Genomic DNA, 27,317 nt, shown 5'->3' with positions numbered 1-27,317 from the left:
GCTATTGTAAATAGAGCTGCAGTGAACATTGTGGTACATTACTCTTTTTGAATTATGGTTTTCTCAGAGTATATGCCCAGTAGTGGGATTGCTGGGTAATATGGTAGTCCTATTTTTCATTTTTTAAGGAACCTCCATACTGTTCTCCATAGTGCCTGTAGCAATTTACATTCCTACCAACAGTGCAAGACGGTTCCCTTTTCTCCACACCCTCTCCAGCATTTATTGTTTGTAGATTTTTTGATTGATGAGTTTCTTGAATCTGTAAATTAATGTTTTTCATCAAATTTAGGAAGGTTTTGGTCATTATTTCTTTAATCATTCTTTCTACTTCTTTGTCTTTCTCTTTCCTCTCTTTCTGGGACTCCTGTTATATGTATATTGGTGTGCTTGTGATGTCCTAATCGTTTTTGAGACTGTTCATTTTTTAAATTCTTTTTTATTTTTGTTCCTGAGATTGTATAATTTCAATTTAACTATCTTCAGTTTCACTGAATATTTCTTCTGTCTGCTCAAATTTTCTACTGAGCACCTTTAGTGAATTTTTCATTTCAGTTATTACACTTTTCAACTCTAGACATTTTATTTGCTTCTTTTATGTAATTTTTATGTCTTTATTGATAATATCTCTGTGTTGAGACACGGATCTCATACTCTCCTTTACTTCTTCAGATCCAGTGGACTAAGTTTTCCTTAGTCCTTTAAACATGTATACATACATATAGTAGCTGATTTGAATCTTTCTCAGAAAGTCTGATATCTGGGCTTCCACAGGGACAGTTTCTTTTAACTGCTTAATTTCCTATGTACTAGCCATGCTTTTTTCTTTCTTTTCTTTTCTTTTCTTTTTTCTTTTTTTTTGTGCATGACTCATAAAAAGTAGAAATTTTAAATAGCATTAGTTATGCTTCAATTCTGGAAATCAGGTTCATCCTCTATGCCAGGGTTTGTTATCATTTGTTTAGCAACTTTTTTGAATTAATTTTGTAAAGCCTATATTATTTGTAATATGTGGTCACTGAAATCTCTGCTTGGCTAGCTTAGTGGTCATTTAATTATTAGATAGAGATGTTCTTATTTGCCTGGAACTAATAAGTCCCATAGCCTCTGCTGGGGGGCTTGTGGGCATGTTGGGGCGTGCCATCAGTACTCAAGCTAACAACTCGACTTTACTCTTGACTTCCTGCTTGTGTAGAACCTCAAGGTTAGTCACAGGTGAGAACCCAGTGCCTTTTTAGGTCTTTTCTGAGTGTGAACACTGGCATGCACAGAGGCCTGGGCATTCACACAATCCTTTGCACTTATATACCCAGAATAGGTTGGAGATTTTTTTCAAATTCCCTTATGGACATTTTTTTCCCCAGCTTTTAGTTTTAGATTTTGTGGTTAGTTCACTGTTTATCCAACTGCTGTCCACTGCCTCAGAGAGCCATGATGTTCAGCAATTGCCTCTGATTGTTTTTTAGAAATACCCCTGGGAAAAAGGCTGTTTCCACAGGGCAAGCTCTGAATTAGGTAAAATAAAGACCAATGCTACTTATTCCTTTTGCCTATCATCAGGAAACAGAGCTAACACTCCTCCAATGGCTTTTCAACAAAACAACCTTATTGAAGAATCTTGACACAACTTTCAAGAAATCACTAATTAGATTTCACTTGCCATCTGCTACACTATCCTTGTCAGAGACCAGTAAAATGTAAATTAAGAACAGATGACAGAATGAAAGGAGAAAATGACACCTTCCTGTTGATTGTGGCTACCCAATCTGGATCCTGGGGAAGCGATGCAGTATTATCCAAAGGATTGCTTCTTGTCTTAGGCTAACAGAATTGGCACGGAATGAATAAATGTGTCCATTTTATTTCCTTAAGTTTTATTTGAGGTTTTCTTACCTTGGAAGAGGGGTGAGGAAGAAGGAGAGCAGTTATTATCTTATATAGGAGAATTTTTCTTATAAAATATAATTTTGATAATTATTCTCTTTGATAAAGAGATGTAAAAGTTATATTAACTATGTTTAGCTTGAAGTGTATGTTTCAGTTTAAAATATACAGTAGATCAAAGATAACTTTTTTTTTTCCTGGTCCATAAGACCTAGCTATAAAGATATTTTGAATTTTCATATTGCTAAAATAACTCCCTGAATAAAAGGATGAAGTCAAGCTACTAATGAGAAACCTGTCTGATTTTATTCTGCGTCTTAATGGAAATAAGCCAAAGTAAAGTAACTTCAAACTTTTTTTTATTTTTTCTAAATTTTATTTATTTATTTATTTATTTATGGCTGTGTTGGGTCTTCGTTTCTGTGTGAGAGCTTTCTTTAGTTGTGGCAAGCGGGGGCCACTCTTCATCGCGGTGCGCGGGCCTCTCACTATCGCGGCCTCTCTTGTTGCGGAGCACAGGCTCCAGACGCGCAGGCTCAGTAGTTGTGGCTCACGGGCCCAGTTGCTCCGCAGCATGTGGGATCCTCCCAGACCAGGGCTCGAACCCGTGTCCCCTGCATTGGCAGGCAGATTGTCAACCACTGTACCACCAGGGAAGCCCAACTTCAAACTTTTTATGAAATATCTTTGAGGAAACTAGTGGTGAGTTGTAGTCAAATTCTGTATATACATTTTAAGGCAGAGTCTGTACAGTTTGCTGATAAGTGGGATTAGGGGTATGAAATAAGGAGGCATCAAAGATGACTATAAGATATTTGGATTGAGAAGCCAAAGAAATGGGGGAGCCGTTTACTGAGGATAGTGAGAAAGTACTTGGTATTTCCTCCTTCTTTGTTTATAAAGTCTAATAAATAGTTCCTTTGCCTTTCTAAGTTCCTGGCATGGTATGTGTGTGTAATTTAGCTGAACAATATACAGTAGTCCCCTCATCTGTTTTTTGTTTTCCCCCCACGGTTTCAGTTACCTGAGGTTAACCACAGTCAGAAATTATTAAATGGAAAATTTCAGAAATAAACAATTCATAAAATTTAAATTGCGTGCCATTCTGAGCAGTGTGAAGAAATCTCAAGCAGTCCCACGCCTACCCTCTTGGGACGTGAATGATCCCTTTGTCCAGCTGCGCCACAGTGAACACGCTACCTGCCCATTAGTCATTTAAGTAGTCATATCTGTTATCAGATCAACCATTACAGTATCACAGTGCTACGTTCAAATAACACTTATTTTACTTAAAAATTGCCCCAAAGCACAAGAGCAGTGATGCTAGAAAAAACATAGTATATATTGGGTTTGGTACTATCCATGGTTTCAGGCATCCACTGGGGGTCTTGGAAAGTGTCCCCTGTGGATAAGGCAGAAGCTACTGTAAATGGCCTGCAGAGGAGCAGGATAAGAGTCAAGCCAGCACCAAACCTTTCTGCATGAAAATAGAGCATGTGAAGAGAAAATGAGGACAAATTACAATGAGGTATCACCTCACATCCATTAGAATGGGCATCATCAGAAAATCTACAAACAACAAATGCTGGAGAGGGTGTGGAGAAAAGGGAAGCCTCTTGCACTGTTGGTGGGAATGTAAATTGATACAGCCACGATGGAGAACAATATGGAGGTTCCTTAAAAAACTAAAAATAAAACTACCATACGACCCAGCAATCCCACTACTGGGCACATACCCAGAGAAAACCATAATTCAAAAAGACACATGTGGGCTTCCCTGGTGGCGCAGTGGTTGAGAGTCTGCCTGCCGATGCGGGGGACACGGGTTCGTGCCCCGGTCCGGGAAGATCCCACATGCCGCGGAGCAGCTAGGCCCGTGAGCCATGGCCGCTGAGCCTGCGTGTCCGGAGCCTGTGCTCCGCAACGGGAGAGGCCACAACAGTGAGGCCCGCATACCGCAAAAAAAAAAAGACACATGCACCCCAGTGTTCACTGCAGCACTATTTACAATAGCCAGGTCATGGAAGCAACCTAAATGCCCATCGAAAGACAAATGGATCAAGAAGATGTGGTACATATATACAATGGAATACTACTCAGCCATAAAAGGGAACGAAATTGGGCCATTTTTAGAGATGTGGATGGGCCTAGAGACTGTCATACAGAGTGAAGTAAGTCAGAAAGAGAAAAACAAATATTGTATATTAATGCATATATGTGGCATCTAGAGAGATGGTACAGATGAACTGGTTTGCAAGGCAGAAATAGAGACACAGATGTAGAGAACAAACATATGGACACCACGGGGGGACAGTGGGCGGGGGGAAAGTGGGCGGGGGGGTGGTGGAGGTGGGATGAATTGGGAGATTGGGGTTGACATATACACACTAATACGTATAAAATAGATAACTAATAAGAACCTGCTGTATAAAAAAAAATAAAAATTAAAAAAAAAGAGAAAATGAGGGCAAACAATAAAGAAGAAGATATCAGTAAATTGTGCTTTAGGTAGATGAATTTCCAGACTTCCTCTGTGCCACCTATTATTCAATTTGGTGAAAAACCTTCATTCAAATTCCAGCTTTAAATATGTGACTATGGATAGTTATGTAAGCCTTCTGAACTGCAGTTTCTTCAGATATGAAATGGAGACTGTTTTGAGGATTAAGTGAAAAATATAGTTTTTTTCCCCTGTTATTTTTATTTTCTTCTCATGCTTTACTGAAAATCTAAAAGAAAAAGTAAGGAGAACAGTCCTATATTTATAGTCTAATTTGTCTCTAAGCTATAACAAGTCGTTACTGAGACCCATTGAATGTAGGGCACAATGGTAAGGATTGAAGCAGATTTAATAAACACAAAGTATAGTTCATCCTCCAGTGATTTATAATCTAAGTATAAGCACATATAACTTAGTTAAATGAAAGTTCAGGACAGTATTTGAGGGTGATGCAAACATGAATGCTGTAAGTAATTGTTTTAAAAAATTTAAACAGGGCTCCCCTGTTGGCGCAGTGGTTGAAAGTCCACCTGCTGATGCAGGCGACACGGGTTTGTGCCCCGGTCCGGGAAGATCCCACATGCTGCGGAGCGGCTAGTCCCGTGATCCGTGGCCACTGAACCTGCGTGTCTGGAGCCTGTGCTCCGCAACGGGAGAGGCCCCAACAGTGAGAGGCCCGCGTACCGCAAAAAAAAAAAAAAAAAAAAAATTAAACATTTATTGTTTGTCACTGAGCATTTACTAAGTATTTTGCTAAGTGCTTTCAGTATGTTCTGTTGCTTAATTCTAAGAGACAAACAATAATCTGTGAGTAGGATGCTACTACTTCCTTTAGGTAGAGATTGAGAGGCAGGAATACTTCTTATCTGATATTATGGAATCTTAAATTTAGCAAGGTTAAATAATTTAGCCAAATTTACCTAGCAAGTTGCAGAACCAGACCTGACTCTATTGACTATACACATAAACTTTTCACTATTGTGTTTTCCTAAGGGAGTTCAGAGGTTGGAGAAATTGTTGCTATACATTGGAGCAGTCAGAAAAAGTCTCATGAAAGGGGCAGGGTTTGAAAAGTTTCCTGAAAGGTGGGTAGACTAAGAAAAAAAGAAAAGAATGCAATTTCAGACACGATTCCATCAGCAGTTGAGAGGATTTGATAGTTGGGAGAGCACAAACTATTTTGGAAACAACAAGGACATCTGCCTTGCTTATAGTACTGGCTTTGTGTTGGTCAGTAATAAAATTACTGAGAATAAGGATGGAAGCAAATTTTTAAAAAAAGTTTATCCTCGAATGATTTATAATCTAAGTATGTAGTTTAGTTAAGTAGAAGTTCAGGACAGTATTTGCTGGTGATGCAAGCAGAAATGTTCACCAAGAGTTGGATTGGTGAACCGAGACCAGTTTGTAGAAGATCTTGAATGCCAAAGTAGTTTATACATCCTCTTGTAGGTAATGGTAAGCCACTGGAAGAATTTGAATATCAGTTTGGAATTATGTCAAGTTGGGAGAGAAATGTTATGAGAAATAGAAGATAAGAAAGCCATTGTGGAGGCAATTGCTCCTATCCATGTATTAGGTGATAAATCTTGGACAGTTTTTCTCCTTAGGAATCTGTGTTTCAAAGAGTAAAACCGTATAGCTCTCCTCTCTACCCTCCTCTCTCCTTGTGTATCTCTTTTTCTCTTTTTCCCTTTTCTTAGAAGTCTTTACTTAGAGTAATGGATTTTTAAAGGAGCGTTTCCTTGGCTAAATATCACGTGTCCTAATTTGTTTTAAACAAATGACAGCTCTGATTCAACAAAATCAAGGAACTTGTCTAAGATCATATGAAAGCAAGTGTCAAAGCCAAGACTAAAACTCAGTCTTGACTTTCTCTTCAGCACTATAAGTGGTATCATTCCTATCTTTCTACTTTCTCCTGCGAGGACTTCAAGAAGAAGAAATACCAGACTTCCTGGATGATACTCTTCATTCCTTTATCTAGGATGGTATTGGCAGTCAGTATTGCTTTCAGGGGATGAGGTGAATGTTTTCTAGCTACTGAAACTCCCAATCAGCAGAAATTATTTTTCTACATCTCTGTTTCTTTCCCCAGGAGACTCATCTGGATTTTATTATACACCAGAATTAAACACATTGACATCCTCTGAAGAAAGCAGAGAATCACTTTTCTTGCTACCTCTACTAGTTAGCTGGAGAGGGAAGAGTTTTACTCTCTAGAGATACCTTTTGGCTTACAGAACATCAAGGAGTTGTAAATGTCCAGTATACCTTCTGGTCCATAAAGAAAAATTACCTTAATATGAAAGAAGCTTCAGAGGCATAGAAAAAGGGAACAAGTAAAGAGCTATGATTTTATTCCATTCAGGAAGAGAAACATGGGGTGTTATTTGGTGTTATGGTCCAGTAAAGGACCCTAATTTCTGGGCTTCTTTGGGAGATCGCAGCTGTAAACTTATCAACTCTCGCATTAAGGATAAGAGAATGAAACTCACATTGCAATTTTAGAAAAAGAATTTTTAAAATTTTTCTCAATGTTAATGGTTTTGAGCTTTACATGGCATTTTTTCATGAAGCATTTCTCTCTAAGAAGGAAAGTATAGAGATTTTTAGACTGTAGCAGTATGGAGACCCCTACCAAGACAGAGATGATCAGGAAAAATCAATATCCCATAATTAAATCTGTTGAATTAACAGTTTAAAAAAAATAGCTGCAGTTTTAATTTAGATATTGGCTGCCCAGAGAAGAAATTTTTCAGCAGTAGAATGGGGAGTTCCTTGGATCATGATGAATTATTTGCCTACCATGTGCTGGTCACTGTGCTGAGTTGGTGCTGAAAAATTAACAAACAAGATGGACATATGTCTATCTTTAATTACCATGCGATGATAATCCCCAGAATGCAGATTCCTAGTAGTAGGGCTTGTTCACTGCTGTATTCCTCAGGATAAGAATAGTATCTGACACATAGGAGATGTTGTAACAATAAATATATGGTGAATTAATGACTAATATGTGTTTTTATACAATGCTTTTGTCTTCTGAATATAATTTTATACCTTACACCAACTGGTCAAGTATGCAGGGGAGTATTAATTTTACATATGAGAAAACTGGAGACTAAATTGTCAAAAGACTTCTAAGGCTAGGTCGAATAATGGCACTGGACTCACAAGCCATCAATTATGAGCATATTAAACGTTGTAATCCTTTCTTCAAAGTTTGACTGTAAAGTTCAATGTGCAAATCAGATGGAAGCTGAGACACACTGGTTCATGTAGGTATGGGAGGCAAAGGTCATCCATTTCTGTAGGTTTCTGCCCCATCTTTCACCCCTTGAGGACATTGGGTTGATATGTCTATATGGTGGTTAAGTCTTTTAGGCACCTTGTAAGTAACCTGCTTCTGTATTATGCAGTCTGCTCTGGATTCAGAAGCCAATCTACTCATGCTAATTTAGACAAATTACTTAGCCTCTGTAAACTTCTATTTCCTCATCTGCAAAGTGGCAATTATAATAACAAATGCCTGTAGGGTTGTTGTGAAGATTAGTGGAGATAATGGCATAGAAGCAGTTAACAAAAGACTGGCACTCAATGAATGTTAGTTGTGATGGTGATGAGGAGAAAAAACAGCTTTTATAATCATCTGGCCTGATGTAAATAGATGAGGTGGACCTTATTTGTTTTTCATGTAGTGATGGGATCTTTCAATATTAAATGCAATATAAGTATTCATTTTATTTTACATCACAGACATGACAACTAAGATAAAAATAAACACTGGGAACAATGTGTTTTTGCTTTTGTGGTGTCAGAAAGTGTTTGAAGGTCTTAAAACTGTTTTGCTTTGCAACTGATTTTGCTTTAATAAACATTTATTTAAGCATACTTCATTTAGGACATTAGAAATTCAATTTAAATTCCATTTTATTCACATTAGTATACATTCATTAAATAATTTCTGTAGGCCAGGTGCTCTTCAGGGTTCTAGAGACTCAGAGATGTGACAAGACCCAATCTTATCTTCAAAGGGCTGAACTTCTGGTGGAGTGAACTATTATTATCATGTAAAACAAATTCTGTGGCATCGGTATCCACAGGTTACTTTACAAAAATTGAAAATGTCCATATCTCTCTGGTCGTTTTGGTTATTGGAGTTTGTTGTCTAATGTATTTCTCAGGACAGGATCATGGGAATAATATTCCCTGGGTTCTTGAATATTAATAACAATGTGTCTGTCCCTCTTTGTATTTGAAGATCAGTTTTGTTAGATACAAACATCTTTGTCTCTTATTTTCTTTCCTTAAATGTCTTATTTAATTCTTTGAATATCACTATTCAATTTTCTTTTGATGCATTGCTGTCAAAAAGGGATAACCTAATTTTCCCTTTTTAAATCCCCTGCTTTTATTGCCTAGCTCCCCAATGAGTTTTCTTTTTCTTTAATATCCAGTAATATTACTAGATTATGTCTTGATGTTGGTTCTGGATCAAGATTATGTATCTCAGACACGTAATAAATTATTTCAATATGTAGTTTTAATTTTTTGATTATTTTATGTGAGTTTTCTCAGTATAGGTATTTTAGTATTTTTAGTATAGTATTTGTTCTGATCCTTAGCTTTGTTTTCTTTCTTACCTGCTCGTATTACATTGGTCACTGTTTGCCTATCTTCAGTGTGTCATTATGTGTCATTTTCTCTTAAATCCTTTTCATCATCTCTTTGTTTCCTTAGGATTAAAACTTTTTCTTTTCATATTTTTCTCATAAGGCATGATTTGTATTGATTCACTCATATTCTTTCCAGTCTTGGTTTCATTTACAAAGTTATATTTTCTTTTTCTAACTGTTTATTGAGTTACCTCATTTCTGAGTTTTTAAAATTGTTACATGTATTTTTTTCATGAAGTGTAGAACTTCTTCCCTTTAAAATTTTGAATTTTAAAAATCTTTTAAGTGTTTATTTTGAAATAATGGGCATCTGTCCGAAAAGTTCTAATTGTACAAAAAAACCCTGTATAGTTTTTATCCATCTTCCCCAGATGCTAACATCTCTCATATCTACAGTATGATGATGAAAATAACATCAAGACACTAGTCTTAACTACTCTACAGACATTATTCATATTTCGCCAATTGTGCCAATAAAGTCCCTTTCCCCAATCATAACAATGCATTTAGTATTCATGTCTTCTTAATCTCCTCCAATCTAGAAGAGCTTCTCATCCTTTTTTTGTTTTTCTTGATCTGGACATGTTTTATGAGTTCTGGTCTGTTATTTGGAGACTACACCTTAATTTGGGTTTGTCTGATGAGTAAATTCACATCCTGTATTTCTGGCAAAAGCACCACGTAGGTGATGCTCTGCCCTTCTCAGTGCACCGTATCATTGGATATATGACATTGCTATATATTTCTAATGGTGATGTTATCTTTGATCAGTTGATTATGGCATTATCTGCTGTGTTTCTTCACCATAAATTTAGTATTTTTTTCCCTTTGAAATTAATAAGTATCTTATGGGGAGATATTCCAAGTCTCTGTAAATATTCTGTTACTCATAATACTTTCACCCACTAATTTTAGCATCCATTGATGATTCTTGCTTGCAACAATTACTATTATGATATTTACCAAATAATAACTTTATTTTCCTTCACTCCTTCTATATTTACTAATTGGAATTCTACTCAAATGAAGAGCTATTCCTTTATTTATTTATATCAGTACAGACTTATAAATATTTACTTTTATTATTATTGATTTTATTGTTCAAATCTTACCACATTTGGTCATTGGGATTCCCTTAAAATTGATTCCTCTGTCATTTCAACATGTTCCCATTATTTTTGAGTACTTTTAAAATTTCAGGCATCATAATACATTCTAGACTTATATTCTTCTTTCCTCACCCAGGCATTCCTTCAAGAAGCCCTGATTTCTTTGATTAAATAATGATACTTAGAAAATGTGATCTGAGCATTTTATATGTTCATTGCTACAAGGGGGTTATTGTTTCTAGGTTCTTCTAGTAGACAGAGCTAGGAAATAAATGCATGAACACACACACACACACAATACACATACTTTTGTATCTATTTCTTTATCTATCTCTCTGTAGGAAACCATGAGTTCATGCTGATACTTCTGATTCCAGTACAACACTACAGAGTTAATTCTTTATTTATAACTCCTTTTTTTGACTATGAGAAAACTGGTTGTTATTACTCATAATTAAGTTACTTGTTTACTCAGTTCTAGAATACATCCAAAGCAGTCTTAGAATTGGTAGCTCAGAATTGAATACTGCTGTGAAAAACACACTTGTGTACTATTGTTTTTGTCTTTAGCTTTAGAGTATATAGCAACAATATTTTTTTCTAAAGTTACTTGAGTCAGTTATTTCCTTCCTACTTCCGTAAGTGTTATTTATTTGCCATAGAGTTTGTTTATTTGTAACTAATCCATTTGGAGTTCTATTCATGGTTTTCTCATTATATTTATTTATTCACATAAGTATATGAAACATTAACATGATTCTAAAAGTTAGAACAATACAATATGATCAGAGAGGTGTCACTTGCCCTTTATTCCTCCTACCCCATTCCCATTCATCCATACTTTATATCCTATTTCCATCTGCCTTCTGTAAGTAATCAATCTTATTAGTTTCTGATTTATCTTGTATTTTTTGCACAAACGAATAGATGTATGTGTATTGTCTAATGTCTCCTTCAGTCTTAAATATGCTGTTTATATTTTACATAACGTTTTATCATTTAACTTTATACCATGAAAATCACCATTCCATATTAGTTCATAGATACCTTCTTCTTCATTTAATAGCTGCACAATACTCCAGTTTTTAAATGCACCAAATTATTCAACCACTCTCTTATATGAGCATTTTCTTCTGTATTGTAATATTATATCCCATTACCTTACTGAATTATTTATTGAGTTAGTCATTGGTTTTCTAGGTCATAATATAAAAAATATGTCATTATATTCATATATATATGTAGAAGCAGAATTGATGCATACTTTTTTTTTTTTTTTTGCGGTACGCAGGCCTGTCACTGTTGTGGCCTCTCCCGTTGCGGAGCACAGGCTCCGGACGCGCAGGCTCAGCGGCCATGGCTCACGGGCCCAGCCGCTCCATGGCATGTGGGATCTTCCCAGACTGGGGCACGAACCCACGTCCCCTACATCGGCAGGCAGACTGTCAACCACTGCGCCACCAGGGAAGCCCGATGCATACTTTTTAAACACATACATATGAACAGAAAGTATCCACCAATTCTTATTTTCTGATTGTCTTTCTCAGGAATGAGTGTTGGATTTTTTCAAAAGATTATTTTTTAATTTTTTAACATTATGGAGATAATCATTAGTTCTTGGTTTTTGGAAATGCTTTTTATAATTTCCCATTCTGACAACTTTTTGTGAAGATTATTAATGTATTTAAAATTTCATAAATTAAATGAATTATTCTTACTCATACCTGGTAAATAATATTATGTGGTCCAAAATGTCAGCCAGTTGTAATAGGTGACCTCAAGTGATTACTGACACCCTGGCTGGTCTCAGAATTGTTGGCACAGACAAAGGTCTCAAGACATAGCTTTAGAAACTTTAACCTTAGAATATTAACTGTTTCAATGGGAGTGATACCTATTTTTATTGAGTCAGTTGTATATGGGATCAAGTGCTATGTAGAAATGTGAATTAACTGGTTACATATTCCTGATTTATACAAGTGATAGTGTAGGGCTCACCTATATTTGCCCACCCCTTAATCTGGTCTGACCTGATTTCAGCTTGTCCTCACCTTGTTATCTTTTGAATTGTTCCATTGGATGTTTCAGTGATATTATGAAACCAGACTTGTCAAAATAACTTGGAGAAAACACATTTTCATCTTAACTCTATATTGGTTTTCAAATTAAAACATGGAAAAGACTAATACAATAGTGGGGAAAATGAGGTGGGAAGGTAGGGGGGATGTCTCTTCAGACATTTGCTAAGTCTCAAGCACGCTACCTCTCTTTAGACTTCAGAGCTTGGTGTGCCGCAGGCACTTGTATCAGCAAGCCTGGCATCACTCATTCAGTCTGATGGGCCCCATCTCTCCTTTTATCAGGCACGGATGGATGGGAGATTTTTGAGTCATTTTATTGTCTGACTGCAGCTTTATAGATGTTCTTTCAGGAAGCAACTCACTTTTTCCTCTTTCTTCCTCTGGCTTGTGGTTCTTTCTTTGCTTCAGGGGTCCTGGTAGGTCAGGGTGTGCTTGTCAAGGCCTTTGGTTATATGGTTTATTTCCCATTCTCTGGTCAGGATAAGCCCTGTTCTTAGCAGATACATAAAATCCACAATTAGTCTTAAGAAACTGGTTTACAGTGACATCATTTCCCTTTAGACTGTCTGACCTTTAAGGCTATCCTTAGGTTACCATGAAGTTGGTGGCTTTTATTCAGTGACCTCTTAGGACTGGCCCTTCTGATTCATTTTTTATAATTTTGACTGAGGTTTTGTTTTTTTTTTTGGTCATAAAATGACCATATTTTCAGGAAATGACAAGCTTTTTTTTTTTTTTTTTTTTTTTTAAGGGAAGGAATTTGTCCTACCAAAACCTGCAGGTTTAATGGTTAGAGAGACATCCTAGACACGGGCTGCAAATACCTAAAAAAAGCAGGCTCATAATATATACATAAAATACTCAGAGGTAAAAATAGGGAGCAAAGGTGCCTGAGGTTGGGGGAGAGTGTACCTCAACTAAAACATTCAAAGTCAGTTAAAACAATCAAACCCAACTCTGGTCAGGGATCCTACCTTTGAAACCCCTCCGTTCACGAGGAATTGAGGGGTTTCTTGGGAAATATAGGAATTTCCAGGCTATAACTGCAACATTCCAGGACAAACTGGATGGTTGGTCACCCTAGACCTAGCATACTTTGTGCATCTAAGCTTTACCTTAAACTAGACTGTAGTTAAACCAAAGCTTTTCTTTTAAGAAATGAGGACTATTTGGATCAAATGACTTCCCCCTGTGAAAACCAAAAGGAAGTGCTTTTTTCCCCTGCTCTGTAAGTTTGCAATTTTCAGTGGGGAAAAAAATAGCAATGCTCACCATTTTATTCTCCTTATAAGCAAAGCAGGACTTCAAACTCTATTTGAGGGATGACCCCTTTTCAGAAATTAGAGGCACTGAATTTATTGCCAACCAGTCATAGCTGTCCATCTGCTAATTCTCTCCACATAGAGGGAGCAGCTGTCATTTCAGAAATGCTACAGTAGATAATAAGATGGGGTGCATTTCCTCTTCAAATGCTTAAAACAAATCCCCAGGAAGAGTGGCAGCAGTTCCCCTGACTGCATGAATCTCTGATATTATTAACACAACATGCCAAATTGATTTGGAGATTGGAAGAAAATGTATTTGCTTTAAAAGGAAAAGCACTCAAGTTAGGTGTAGTACATATTGTAATAATCTACAATTGCCGAGATCTAGGAACTGCAGAAGCCATAGGCACACACAGAGTTACTCTCAAAATCATAGCCACGCACAGAGCGCTGAATACAAATACACACATATGGGTTTCCCAAGTTCATACAATCTACGTATACCAAAGGAATGCATCGTTGTCTCCACCATTGTGAAACAAAATTTATACCCAACTAACAGCTTGCCTAAGTCTCACATTGGCCCAGTTTCTCTCCAAATCCATGTACCTAGTCAATCTTAGATGCCATCCTCCTCTTGGTACTATTTAATGGCCTGCTTGGTATATTAAATAGTCCATTCAGCAGTCTATATTGTTATATCCTTGCATTTTTTCCTTAGATAACTTCTTTTCTCTTCAGTCTCATTGCTTCCACCATTAAAAGTGCTCAAGTCAACTTGAACTTAAAACTAACCACAGCCTCTGGTTTGGGGTTCCTAGCCAAGATTCTGCTCCCTTCCAATCAACCTGCATATAGCTCTCTGATTATTATTCAAAAGGAAAAATATTAGGATGAGATAAGGAACTAATGAACATAGTCCAAGTGGTGCTATGCATCCCTGAGTATTGTAGATGTGGATGAGGATGTAGATACAGCTATAGATGGAGACGTGCATGTGTATATAGGTGTGGACATGACATGGACATAGACAAGGGTGATGACAGAGTTATGTAGGTATTTCTCCATGGAGATATCTAAAATAGAGATCATTTAATTTAACCCTCAAAATAGTCCTAGGAGATAGGTTATACTTATATTCTTTTGCATATGACAATATTGACTCTCAAAGGGGCCCCCAACCCTATATCTGGTGACAGAGCTGGGAGTTGAGACTTGATCTCCTTAACTAACACTCAGGCTCATTCTGATTGCAACACAAAACTTTTTCTTTCCTATTTTTTGAAGAACTGTAATCTAGAACAGTGTATCTGCTGTTTGGTAAAGTCATTTCCATGTGGACATTGCTCTTGAACTTGGTCTTTGTGGAACATATGGAAAGAAGAGGTAGAGAGAGTTGCATGGAATTGCTGGCTGTTGGACACATATAATGCTTGCATTTTCATTTCTACAAACAGAAATGCTTTTAAGGGGCCTTCATTGATTTCATTACTTTTGATGTTACAAAGAAAAAAGAAATCCCCAGTGTTGATGAGAATCCAGGTCAAGGCAAGGAGAATCACAGAACAGTTAAAGAAAATCCTGAGGCTCTGGGATTTTGTGCCTGCAAGTACCTCGATTTGAGAAAAGAAATTCATTTAAACTCAGCAAATAAGCTCAGGAGAAAGTCTGGGACACTGGCTTCTTTCCTTGTTATTTGCTTCTTTCCAAAAATCTGCTTTGTATTTTACCTTCATCCTTGGTCGTCAGGCAGAAACCCTATTTCTAGATGTCATTGCTATTAAAAAGAGGAAGTGGGGGGTGGAAAGCAAGAAAAGAACAAAAAAGTCAGAGAGGTAGATGCAAAAAACCTCCCATTTCGCAAGTCAAAATATGTTAATGGTGAAATCGGGATAAATGATTAATCTAATGATTTTCAGTTTCCAGTGAGCTGTAAGAGGGGCTAGCAAGCAGCAGGAAACTAATATTTAAAGATAATTTCAGAAACATGAGATGAAAAAGTGGTGAAAGGAGGAGGCTGAACCTTTTTCCTTCCGCCTCCAAGTTTTATTGAAAAATAGCGTTTTTTCTTTAAACAGAAAACGTATGTGATTCTACATTTAAATCTAGTACATTTTTTTCACTCCAAATTATTTACTGAATACCAACTCTGACACAGTTACTATATTAAGGTTTTGATGGTAACAAAGAAACTGTTTCTGCCTCTGGGAAGCTTACAGTCTAACTGCAAATGTAAGAGAAATAAAAAGAAATTAAAAAAAAATCTAAAAAGGTTTTTATAAGAACTCTGATGAAGGTTGTCCCAGGATGCTATTGCAACAAATAGGAGCAGAATGTAATGGCCTGGTGATCAGGGAGAGTTTCCCTGCAGGGCTGATCCCTGAATGTTGAATAGGTGGGAAGGGATAGAGCTTTGAAGAGTCCTGGCAATGAGACCAGTAGGCACAATTGCTCAGAGAACTGTGTGCAGTTTGATCAAGCTGAAGTATGGAAAGACAAGAGCGGCAGGAGGTGGCTATAGGGATTAGGGTAGGGGGTTGGAAGACTAGGCCATGGAAGTACTGCACTGCTTCCTCCTAATCTGTGATACCTTGATCCTTAGCCCTATCGAATAAACAATGTCTCAGCAGGACTTCTGGTTGCCTCCCTGGAGAATGGGCTGTGCTTGGTAATTTATGGTCATCCTTGGCTTTTAGGATGACCTTACCTGTCACTCAGCAACTCAGCTTCCTTCCCTCTGAATTGCAGTCACTGTTCTCACTCACCAGCTGTGTCACCTTTGTAAAGCGACTTCATTCTTTCAAACATGAACATCCCCTTTTCCCAGATGAGGAGATGTATGATTTTAAGCTCATTTCTAGAGCTAATATTCCATGATGATGTCTCTGAAAATGATAGTCTGGCTCTCTGAGTAAATGTCAAGCTTTCTGTGTCATCTATATGGACTGGGTGGGCAGAAGCAATGTGATAGGAGGAAGAGCCTTATGCTTTTTTTCAGAGGGAAACAGACCTGGATGAACAGCCTAGCTCTAAGTTATGTGACCTCGGGCCATTTATTTAACCATTTCTAAGTGTCAGTCTCTTCATTGGGGTGCAATAATATCCAGAGTTACTGGGCCACCTAGAAATATCATATGTAATATGCCCAGCATGATAGATTGAGCTCAACTTAATTATTTGTAGAACTGAAGGTCCCAGAGCCTAGAGAAATTTATTGAATTTGTTTTCCATGGATGTGTTGTATAGCAGGGAACATTTCTCAAACTTTGCTTTCAAACACTGGTGACCCCAAATCAAGTTAAATATGGTTTCTAAGTTCTTTTAGGGGCTGTGAATAATCACGGCACATTGGGAGATTAGAGGCCAGATATGCATCTTTCTGGACAACTTCAATTGATGTCAATTGAGACGAAGACAGAAGGAAGTTAGATTCGTTAATTTAATTGTTTGTCTTGTCGAGCTTTATTTTCTTCTAAACGTGTATTTATTTACTTGTTGTTTGTTCCTGCAGCCACAGATGCTCACTGAGAGGAGGGGATTTGAACAGACAGTGGCTCTCTCCCAGTGCCCATCTGCAGCCCACAATTTACCACGCCAAAGGGCTCCTGCACTACCTGGGCAGCATCGGCCGGCGTCCCATGGTGAGTTACTGCCTTCGCTTCCTTCGGCTTCGACACTCTTGTTTGGTTCCTTCCACCTCCCAGGAGGCAGAATACATTCTGTCCAGGCAGGAAGACCAGACACAAGCCAAAGACCTGTGTGTGACAAGCTGTAAAGTGTGTGTGTGTGTGTGTGTGTGTGTGTGTGTATTCAATTCCTAAGGCTGCCATAACGAAGTACCACAAACTGGGTGGCTTAAAACAACAAAAACATATTCTCTCACATTTCTGGAGGCTAGAGGTCTGGAGATTAAAGTGTCAGCAGGCTCTGATCTCTCTGAAGGCTATGGGAAATAACCCTTCATTGCCTCTTCCTGGCTTCTGGTGATTGCCAGCAATCCTTAGCATCCCTTGGCTTGGGCGGGCGGGGCACAATTCCACTCACTGCCTCTGTCTTCACATGGCCATCTTTGCCCTCTGTGTGTCTGTGTAGAAATTTCCCTTTTCTTATCAGGATAGCAGACACTGGACTAGGGCCCACCCTAATTCAATACGGTCTCCTCTTAACTTGATTACATCTGTAAAGAATCTTTTTCCAAATAAGGTCACATTCATAAGGACTGAGAATTAGAGCTTCAACATATCTTTTTGGGAAACAATTTAACCAACAATAGGAGCAAAGCAGTAGTTCAATACTCATTGGTGAAAACTGGGCAAAAAATTGCATTTCATCCCATTTCCTGGGTCTCTATTTATTTTTTTTTTTCAGTTATTGTTCAAGAAAGGAAATGGTATTTTTTCCAAATATTATTTGGAAAAAAATCCTCTAGATGTTCAGATTGACAGTCAACTAGTACTTATTAAATTCCAACGATGATTCTGGCACTGTGCTAGGCACTTTCATGTGTAGGCTTTTCTCCCAAGCCTATAGTAACTTAGCAGTTGATGAAAAACAGACTATATGGCTCCAGAGGCTTAGGCTCAAGATAAGATAGGAGGCAATACTAGCTAAGTAACTGTATGAAACTGTTCATTTATTTTATTTGTATTTTTTTAACATCTTTATCGGAGTATAATTGCTTTACTGATCATTTATTGACTACAAACTGTGAACATATCTGTCTGCAAAAGTGCAGAGGAGCATATGTCCACATTTAGAGTGCTTACCTAACCTAAGGAACTTAAACTAATGTGGAAAAGCTCACGGATGAACCAACTCAGACAGTTACCTCTACCATTAGCCAAATTTTGACCATGTACTATGTCATCAAAACAGTGTCACATTCAATGAATATCTAGTGAAACAATGGGTGAATATCTAATATAGAAGCTTATTTAACTCTCAAAAAGATTAAGAGGTCAAGTGATTTCCTTGGCATCACCAGGAAGCGTACGACAGAGTTGAGATTCAGTTCTGATCTGGTTTTCCACCCAGAACTCCATCTTTCTTCAACACTTACTCTTTGAGAGGATGTGTTGGCGTGTCCTCAAGACTACCTTCAGGTTCGGTGATTCCCTGGAAAGACTCACAGAACCCAGAATAGTTTTTCTGCTCATAATTACAGTTTATTACAGTGAAAGGATACAGATTATAATCAGCAAAGGTAAAAAGCACTGAGGGCAGAGTCAAGGAGAGACAGGTATAAGTCCAGGTGTCTGCTCCCAGGGGAGTTGTATGGACAGTGCTTAATTCTCCAGCAATGATGTGTAATAACAGGTAGAGTGTTGCTAACCGGGGAAGCTCCCCTGAGCCTCGGTGTCCTGGACTTTTTATCAGGGGTTATTTTGTAGCCATGGTTTCCCACGTGGCTGAGCTTAGTTACTCAGTTTCCAGACCCTTCAGAGGTCAAACTGACACTTTGCGGCACAAGAACCCCACCATATATCACATTGTCAGCATCAGCCTTCTCACATTGCCTGAGGCCCAGGTAAAGAAAGACACTTTTATCTAGCAGAATATTCCAAAGATGTCAAGGTGTTCTCCCAGGAGTCAGTCAAGGGCCAGACCTTTCTTTGGAGTGTACAGGGTTTAAACACTTCAGACTTGCTGAGTCAACACTTTATTGCAAAGAGGACAAAGCACATCCTTTTCCCTTAAGAATGCTTTTTCTACACTGGTCAAAATGTGCAATGTTTTCATGCTAGCTCCCACTCCCGGCCCCCCCTTCCAAGGAGATGCTGTAATCTATGCTGTCTACCCTGTAGAAGCAAGTTCATGGCCTACATAGCAGAGCACCAATATCACAGTCAAGATCTTGAAAAGTATGTCTCTCTGAATAGAAGGACTTAGCCTCTGGGAGGAGAGAGAAAGACTTACAGAAAAAAAGGTTCCAACCTGATACACAGTTAAGCATACACACATTCAACCTGTAACAAACAGGATTCCTCTCTGTTCTGACAATCTCTAATTGAAGAGCAGAACATTTATTTTAAAGCGTGACAGGTGAAAGCCTTGTTTAAAAATATAAATAAACATTAATTAACTGTAAACATGACAGCCACAGACTTGTTTCCTGCTGGGACCATCTGAGAGGTGGGTGAGAAACAGCTGAGCCCTAGATGCAATTCACAGTGTCACAAAGCTCTCCTACAGGCTCAACATCACCTTTCAGCTACCTATGCGACTGTATTTAACTGGCCTCCTGCTGACAGCAGAAGCACCGTCAGTCACTCATTCAGTACTCAGGCCTGTCCTGTGCCGGGAAGATTTCCACTGAGTCAAGATTACCTCTTGGGCTAGTTGTAGGTTAACTGTGACTCCACCCAAACTCTGACTCTTATGAAAATATTTCTTAAAGCATCAGGAAGCCAGTTTCTGGTGGCTAGAAGATTCCACCTGTTCTAGATGATCCTGAGACATTTGCCTATTGGCAGGTAGAATAATATAAACTCCCAGAACCAATGAGAATGCAAGACAGTGAGAGAAAGCAATGCCATGATACTTCTGGGGGTTGCTAAAACCAGATAATTCATTCAGTTTATAAGCAATATGGCATTATTCACAAATTGTTTCATCCATCCACCCATTCATTCATCCATCCTTCCATCCATCCATTCATCCATCCATCCATCCATCTGTCCATCCATCCATCTGTCCATCTATCCACCCATCCGTCTGGGCAGTCATCCACTTGTCTACTCCTTTACACCATGTGTGTAATCACTGTGCTAGATGCCAGAAGTTACCTTTTCTTTGAGGAGTCCATAGTTTCCTTGGTAGAAAGTATAGTCAGGTCTGCAAAGAAACCAATGTAGTAAAAGATGGTAAAAACTGAAACCAAGGCTCGTGAGAGTTGTAAGAACACAAATGAGAGGTTGAGCCACTTTCCCTCAAGGTTATGGAAAAGCTAGAGACTGGAGATGCCATTTGAGCTAGACTTGAAAGATGAGTAAAAGTTTTTCTTGTACTAGTAGTAAAGTAGAGAGGTAGTCTTTTTTTATTGTAGTAAAGTAGAGAAATATTCTTTCTTCAGAGGTCTACAGGCCTGATTATGGACTTTTAGACCTTCTGCCTTGTGAAATTGAAGAGTTGGTGAATTTAGGGTCACCTCACAGAGCAAAAGAAAGAAAGCTTTTTATTAACTGATGGCATAGTTCTCACATCACACTGATCTTACGGTCTCTTTCCCATCTTCTTGAACTTCCATTTTCTGTCTCTCTTGTTTGTTAGAAGATCAGGAAACCTGCTCCAGATGTTGGAGCCAAAAACCCAGAAACCTACAAAATATTGGCATATTCATACACTGGAATACTATTCAGCAATAAAAACTTAAGGACAGGGCTTCCCTGGTGGGGCAGTGATTGAGAGTCTGCCTGCCGATGCAGGGGACGCGGGTTCGTGCCCCGGTCTGGGAAGATCCCACATGCCGCGGAGCGGCTGGGCCTGTGAGCCATGGCTGCTGAGCCTGCGCATCCGGAGCCTGTGCTCCGCAACGGGAGAGGCCACAACAGTGAGAGGCCTGTGTACCGCAAAAAAAAAAAAAAAAAGATAAAAAATTAAAGACAGTAACAATAAACTACAGATATACTCAGCAACATGGACCAATTTCAGGAACATGTTTAGTGAAATAAGCTAGACACTAAGAAGCACATATTCTGTGTTTCTATTTATGCAAAATTTAAGTAAACCAGAACAGTGGTTGCCTCTAGAAGGGGATTAAATAAAAGGGGCCAAGAGGGAACTTTCTAGGTTAGTGGAAATGTTCTATATTTTGAATGAAGAGTCAGTTACACCAAAACTCATTGACTCGAAACTCATTCAAGTTCTGTTCATATACTCATTTACATTTATATTTACTTAGAATTAAAGACAAATCAAAGCAAACTCACAGAGCTTTGAAATGCAGGTAGGAGGTAAAGGGGGCTGTCCCAAACTAAATTGACCAGCATGGAGGCCTGCAAGTCAAACCAAGGAAGATTATCTTTGCCAGAACAGAGAGAAAGGCTGAGAAGATTTATTAGAAATCAGTAAGCTCTGGCCAGAGAAAACTTATGTAAGCAGAGAAGCCCAGAGGAGCAGACAGGCTTGACAATCAATGAGTAGGAAGCGTTGAAGTGTTCCTCTTTGCAGAGTGAGCACCCCATAAGGGCCAGGAGGCACAAGGCTCAGGGGCAGTAGGGCATGGCTTGGGGGAGTGGGCGAAAGCTCTCAGGCTCTAGCAAGCTCCCAGGAAGCCAGATCAGCAGTTTCTTCTGAGCTGCTGGGTTGTAGCTACCTGGCCCCTGTGCTGCTGCAAAGGGTCTGGGCTTCAGAATTAGGAGAGGTATGGATTCCCATCCCCTTGGCTCTTGCTCTTTGAGTGCCTGTTGGTAAAGGGATTGCAGTGCTCTCTGAGCAGCTCATTGATTTCCGTTTACCACTCACAAAAACTAGGGCACCTTCTGCCAGGGGCCAGGGAGGGCATAGTTTGGTTTTATCTTTCTCTGGGGCCCAATGGAACAGAACTTTTAGCTGCTTAAATGATTTTCCTGGTCTTCTCTGTCCCTCTGGCATATGTTTTTAGTTAATCAGCTTCTATTTTAAAAAAAGGCATGAAAGGAGAGGGGAAAAAGGAATGGCACGTCCCTTCCTGAAATCTTGTCTCCAAGGACCTCAAGATACTCTGTACACATAATTTATTTTATCTCCACTTTACTCCTCAGAAGTGTTAGAAGAACAAGTGTTATTGTTACTTATTTTCATTGACTCAGGCTAAGGTACTGAATCTAGAATTCTCCCCTTTTTGTATTTGAGGATATAGTAGGGAAAAAAAGAAAAAATCCCCAAGCCAAAAAAAAACCCATGGAGGTCCTGGGTAAAAATAATAATAATCTGATTCCATATTTTTTTATTTAAAATTGTTCCCATGCTATCAGAATAAAGATTGAACAGTGCTTCTTTAACATACCAGAAACCATGTTTTGTAGGTGTTTTTTTTAAATGATAAAAAGAGAATGCATACAATGTGTAATTTTTATTTTTTTAATTAATTTTTATTGGAGTCTAGTTGATTTACAGTGTTGTGTTAGTTTCTGCTGTACAGCAAAGTGAATCAGTTATACATATATCCACTCTTTTTTTTAATTTTATTTTTAAATTTTTTAAAATAAATAAATAAATTTATTTATTTATTTATTTTTGTCTGCGTTGGGTCTTCGTTGCTGCACACGGGCTTTCTCTAGTTTCAGCGAGCGGGGACTACTCTTAATTGCGGTGCATGGGCTTCTCATTGCGCTGACTTCTCTTGTTGCAGAGCACGGACTCTAGGCGCACGGGCTTCAGTAGTTGTGGCATGTGGGCTCAGTAGTTGTGGCACACGGGCCCTAGAGCACAGACTCAGTAGTTGTGGCGCACGGACTCTAGAACATAGGCTCAGTAGTTGCGGCACACGAGCTTAGTTGCTCCGCGGCATGTGGGATCTTCCCGGACCAGGGCTCAAACATGTGTCCCCTGCATTGGCAGGTGGATTCTTAATCACTGCACTGCCAGGGAAGTCCTCCACTCTTTTTTAGATTCTCTTCCCATATAGGTCATTACAGAGTATTGAGTAGAGTTCCCTGTGTTATATAGTAGGTTCTTATTAGTTATATATTTTATATATAGTAGTATGTTATGTCAATCCTGTAGGTGTTTTTACAGATGTAAATACTCTACATTTAAGTGAATTGCTGAGGTTTCTTGGATAAACTTATGTTGGAAAACAAAGGGAATATTCCCTTCTCTCTGACTAGTATCTCCAATGAAATTTCTATGTATCACAGGGACTGGAAACCTGGGGTTCCCCATATGCTACAGGGAAGGCCAGTTAGATTTTTCAAAGAAGTCTGAGAAAATTCCCTCTTTTTCATTTTTTGCAGAATGGACTGAGGTTAGGAGGTGAGGTAGAGGGGAAAATAGGAGGGTGTTTGCCTGGATCAGTGTTTCCCTCAGCCTAGTTGAAGGTGCCTCTGCTCAGCGCTGGTGGAAATGGGAGGAAGGCAAGAGACAGGGCCAGATGGACTAGTTTTGCTATAAAGGTATTCTCTGTGAAGGTGGGCTGCAAGTCAGAACAGGCTTCAGATGAAGACATGGGGAGACCTGTGCTTCATCTGCTAAATATCTATGTCCAAGGAGGACTCTAGTGAGAGAGCAAGGCAGGGATGATGATGGCCAATGGCACTGGGCGTAGAGCTCAAAGTTCTAGTCCCAGAAAGTAGGGTTTGCCAAGACCAAAGCACAGTCCAGCCTAGGGTCCAAGACAACCAACAGTCCTCCAAGATAGGATTGCAAATCAGGAAACGGAGGCAAGCTTCCTTTTATTGAGTGGCTAGGCATGGTGGTGGGTCAGTGTTCATACCCCATTCCCTAGGTTTATCCAGACAATTTGGAAATCTGCCATGGGTCAAAAAGACTAGTCTAGATCCCACCTTCTGGTGAAGACAGGGTTCCCAATAAGCTCTCTACCCTAACTGACGTTGTCACACAAAGTGGGTAGGTTAATGCTTCTACCTTGAGAACTTTAGTACCTGCAACTGAGTGAGATAGATGGCAGAGGCCTCACCCAGGCTGATAGGTTGCAGGCACTGTGTCCAAAGGTGGTGGCCAGACTGCTGCTTCTCTCCCTTCAATGTCTAAAGCTAGAGAAAAAGAGCAGTTTTAACTGCTGGGGAGCCTACCAAGGCCTCACTGCACAAGTACCCTCTTGGGGTGTTAAGCTCCCTCCTCACTGAGGGACAGCTGGCCAGAGAAAGCGAGTAGAAATCAGCTTAGGCAAGACCTCAGGTTAAACCTGGTCATTCACTCTTAATTTTGCTAATTGACAGACTTGTTATACTGCGCGTTATCATTGATAAATCCAATGTTTTATAATATTTTGTTCTGGAAAATCTTTGGAGCCAGACCAGTTAGAGTTTGAGGTAAAACACATGGGTTTTCAATGGGAGGCCATGTGCAAATCACTTAACTTCCTTTAACCTTAGTAAAAGTTGAGCCTCATGTAAATGTGAATGATAGCCTCCTTTCAGGAATTTTATACTGATTAAACATGTATGTAAAACCTTAGCAGTGTGACTGGTACGTATCAAGCATTTAAATAAACAGCAGAGATTAAAATTATTACTTCCCAGGAGGGTGCTACATACAAAACAAAGCCTCATACTAGACTGCATGATTTTGCGTTAATGTACATGTGCTCTTTCAATGTAATTGAAATATTTTGGAAGGCAGGCCATTATATTATAATACATAACACTGGAATGGCAGAAAACCTCCTCCAGCATTTTATAACAGGTAATAAAGGGTCCCACTGTGAGAAATCTCATAACCGGTTAGTTACTAATACCTTCTGCTTAGTGAAATGTGAAAAATTTCACCCCAAATTAGACGTTGGAGGGGGACAAAACTGATTTGTAAGTAAAGGCTGCTTTTCTAAGGCCACGTTGGAACTTTGGCCCACAACGATGCACTTTAAGTGAAAGTCTTTCACTTTAGGAAAGGGAAAGCCGCATCACATCTTCTTTCAGGTAGTTATAGGAATAAGTGCTGCACATGCCCGCTGTGGTTAGCCTCAGCCATGACTGATGTTGCTGGTAACTTAGATGAAACACTTGCTAAGAAGAGAGCATGACTGTCAATAAAAGGACTGGGAAATGTGGTCTTGCAAACAGGGTTCTTGGATAATTGAACATGCCACCAATAGCATTTCCCTCATAGAAAGGTTTACTCTACTCAAGAGCTTGGGCTGAATGTTGTCTGCAAAGTATTGTGCACAGGCTGGCATCTCCAGGGCTTTAGTGAGACTTGGTTGGTTTAATTGGAAGCATTGCTGTTTTGAGTTTCCATCACATTCCCCAGAATTAGCCTTCTTTGAGCTCCAGCCTCGCCTTCATTTTCTTGTGGCTATGGAATAAATAATGCAGAGGTCTTGCTGCCGGGAAGCAGGAATGAGACCCAGATGTCAGGAATGGAAAACACAGCAGCTTAAAGCTGGCGAAGCAGAGCAGTAAACAATCAGGAATAGGTGAGCTGCGGGAACGGGCGAATGGCTAGGGGAGGTGTGTTTGAGATGGGAGTGGGCAACCTCTTGAACAAGGTGCCCAAGTAGCTTACAGAGGAACCAGGGTGGGACCAAAGAATGGAGGGGAAAGATGGTGAAGGTATGTGAGTAGCATAGTCATGTGGCCCTGAACGGTCTCTTTGCTGAGCAAGAAATGATGGAGCTCATGTTTGCGTGAATTAAATTAACCTTGCAATTTAACTCAGACAGTAATTCACTGGGAAAGGCACTAGGGAGATGCGTGAGAGCCTGATTTCAAAATCGTAATCCAATCCACACTATACACCTCGCTGATGAAGAAAGTGAGACACAAGGGAATCAGTTTAGCTCAGGGTGAACAAGTTCCAAACTAGCCACTCCAGCTCAGACAACAAAACTTAACTGAACGAAACCTTCAAATCTGCATCTCTTCCCATGTTCCTTGCCTTGGGGAAAAGCACATCATATTGTCTATTCACTTAATCCGGAAATCTAGGTATTATTCCTAACCTCTTCCTTACTGAGCCCCTAAATCCATTTAGTCTCCAATTCCTATAGATTTTACTTCCTTACTCTCTCACCAAAAGTCCTTTCTCTCCATACTTACATTTGCTGACTTAAACTAGGCCCTTGTCATTTCTCTTGCCTGGTCTCAGTCCTTGTAATCCATTCTTAACACTCCTGTTCTGGTGATCTGATCGTGCTGGTCCTCTTTGCTCCAATACTTTGATGGCTGCTTCACCACCTTCGGGAAAATGTCCAAACATCCTGGAATGGTGTGCACGTGCATTAATGATGTGACCACTGTCCACTTCTGCCTACACCTAAGGTCCACTCTCCTTCACTCTGTAGTCTTTTTCTGAATTATTGAAATTCTTCATACCCATAGTCCTTTCTTCCTCATTGTCCGTTTGCTTGGACAGCCCTCACTCAGCAGGACTCATCTTAGGCATCGCCCCCTAGAGAACCCCAGAACCACCACATCATACACCTTCAGGGGTGCCATTCCTTAAAGTGCAGTGTGAATGATGCCCCATGAGTTGTGCAGCGTGTCCTTATCTGGGTTCCCAGAGAACCCTGTGTGTCTCTCTCCTCTCACTGCAATATGATCACCTATTCACTTGTGGGATCATCCCAACAAAACAGCTCCTGGAAGAGGCAACATAGACCTGCAAAGTGTTTTAAAACGTGGAGTCTAGATGAGAGCAAACTCAGGTTCAATTACTTGCTCACATACTTAATAGCAGTGCAAACTTAAGCAAGCCTAGGCAAGTTACTTCTTTATTTTTGCTGTTAAGTTTTCTCAGCTGCAAAACGGGGGATAATTATAGCACCTACTTCATCATGAGATAATCTACATTAAGTGTTTAGCACAGTATCTGAAGCATCGTTAAGTCTTCAATAAATTAACTACTGTTGTTCTTGTCATTGTTATTGAGGGCAGTACTGCCTTATATTAAAATTTTAATTTCTCCTGCCACACCACAGGCACCCAGCGAATATTTGTTGACTCAATTGATGAATAAGCAAGATAGGGCCATTGATTAACCCATGGGTGTTAGAGTGCCATGACTGGGCACACTTCCTATTACAGAATTTTACCGAAAGGAAGTAGACAAGTGTAAAGTCATCCATAGGAAAGAAAAAGCTTCCTCAACTGAAATAACTTGATAATTTGTCTTGTAATTGCCCCCTGCAATTTAGAGGA

General features: G+C 39.2%; 1 protein-coding gene across 1 annotated transcript in view; it reads left to right on the top strand.

Moving 5' to 3' along the window:
- The window catches only part of AGBL1 (AGBL carboxypeptidase 1), a gene marked incomplete at its 5' end in the record, with an annotated part of 506,902 nt that overhangs the window by 369,634 nt on the left and 109,951 nt on the right, over positions 1 to 27,317 (top strand). The window contains one exon of the mRNA XM_027083140.1: positions 17,030 to 17,159. Coding sequence (XP_026938941.1) covers positions 17,030 to 17,159 — 130 coding nt within the window. The remainder of the gene's footprint in view (positions 1 to 17,029; positions 17,160 to 27,317) is intronic.

The sequence above is a fragment of the Aethalodelphis obliquidens genome, unplaced genomic scaffold, assembly GCF_003676395.1.
Source record: "Aethalodelphis obliquidens isolate GAN/ISIS:26980383/991018 unplaced genomic scaffold, ASM367639v1 scaffold49, whole genome shotgun sequence".
Lineage (NCBI taxonomy): Eukaryota > Metazoa > Chordata > Mammalia > Artiodactyla > Delphinidae > Aethalodelphis > Aethalodelphis obliquidens.
This window is presented reverse-complemented; position numbering and strand designations above follow the sequence as displayed.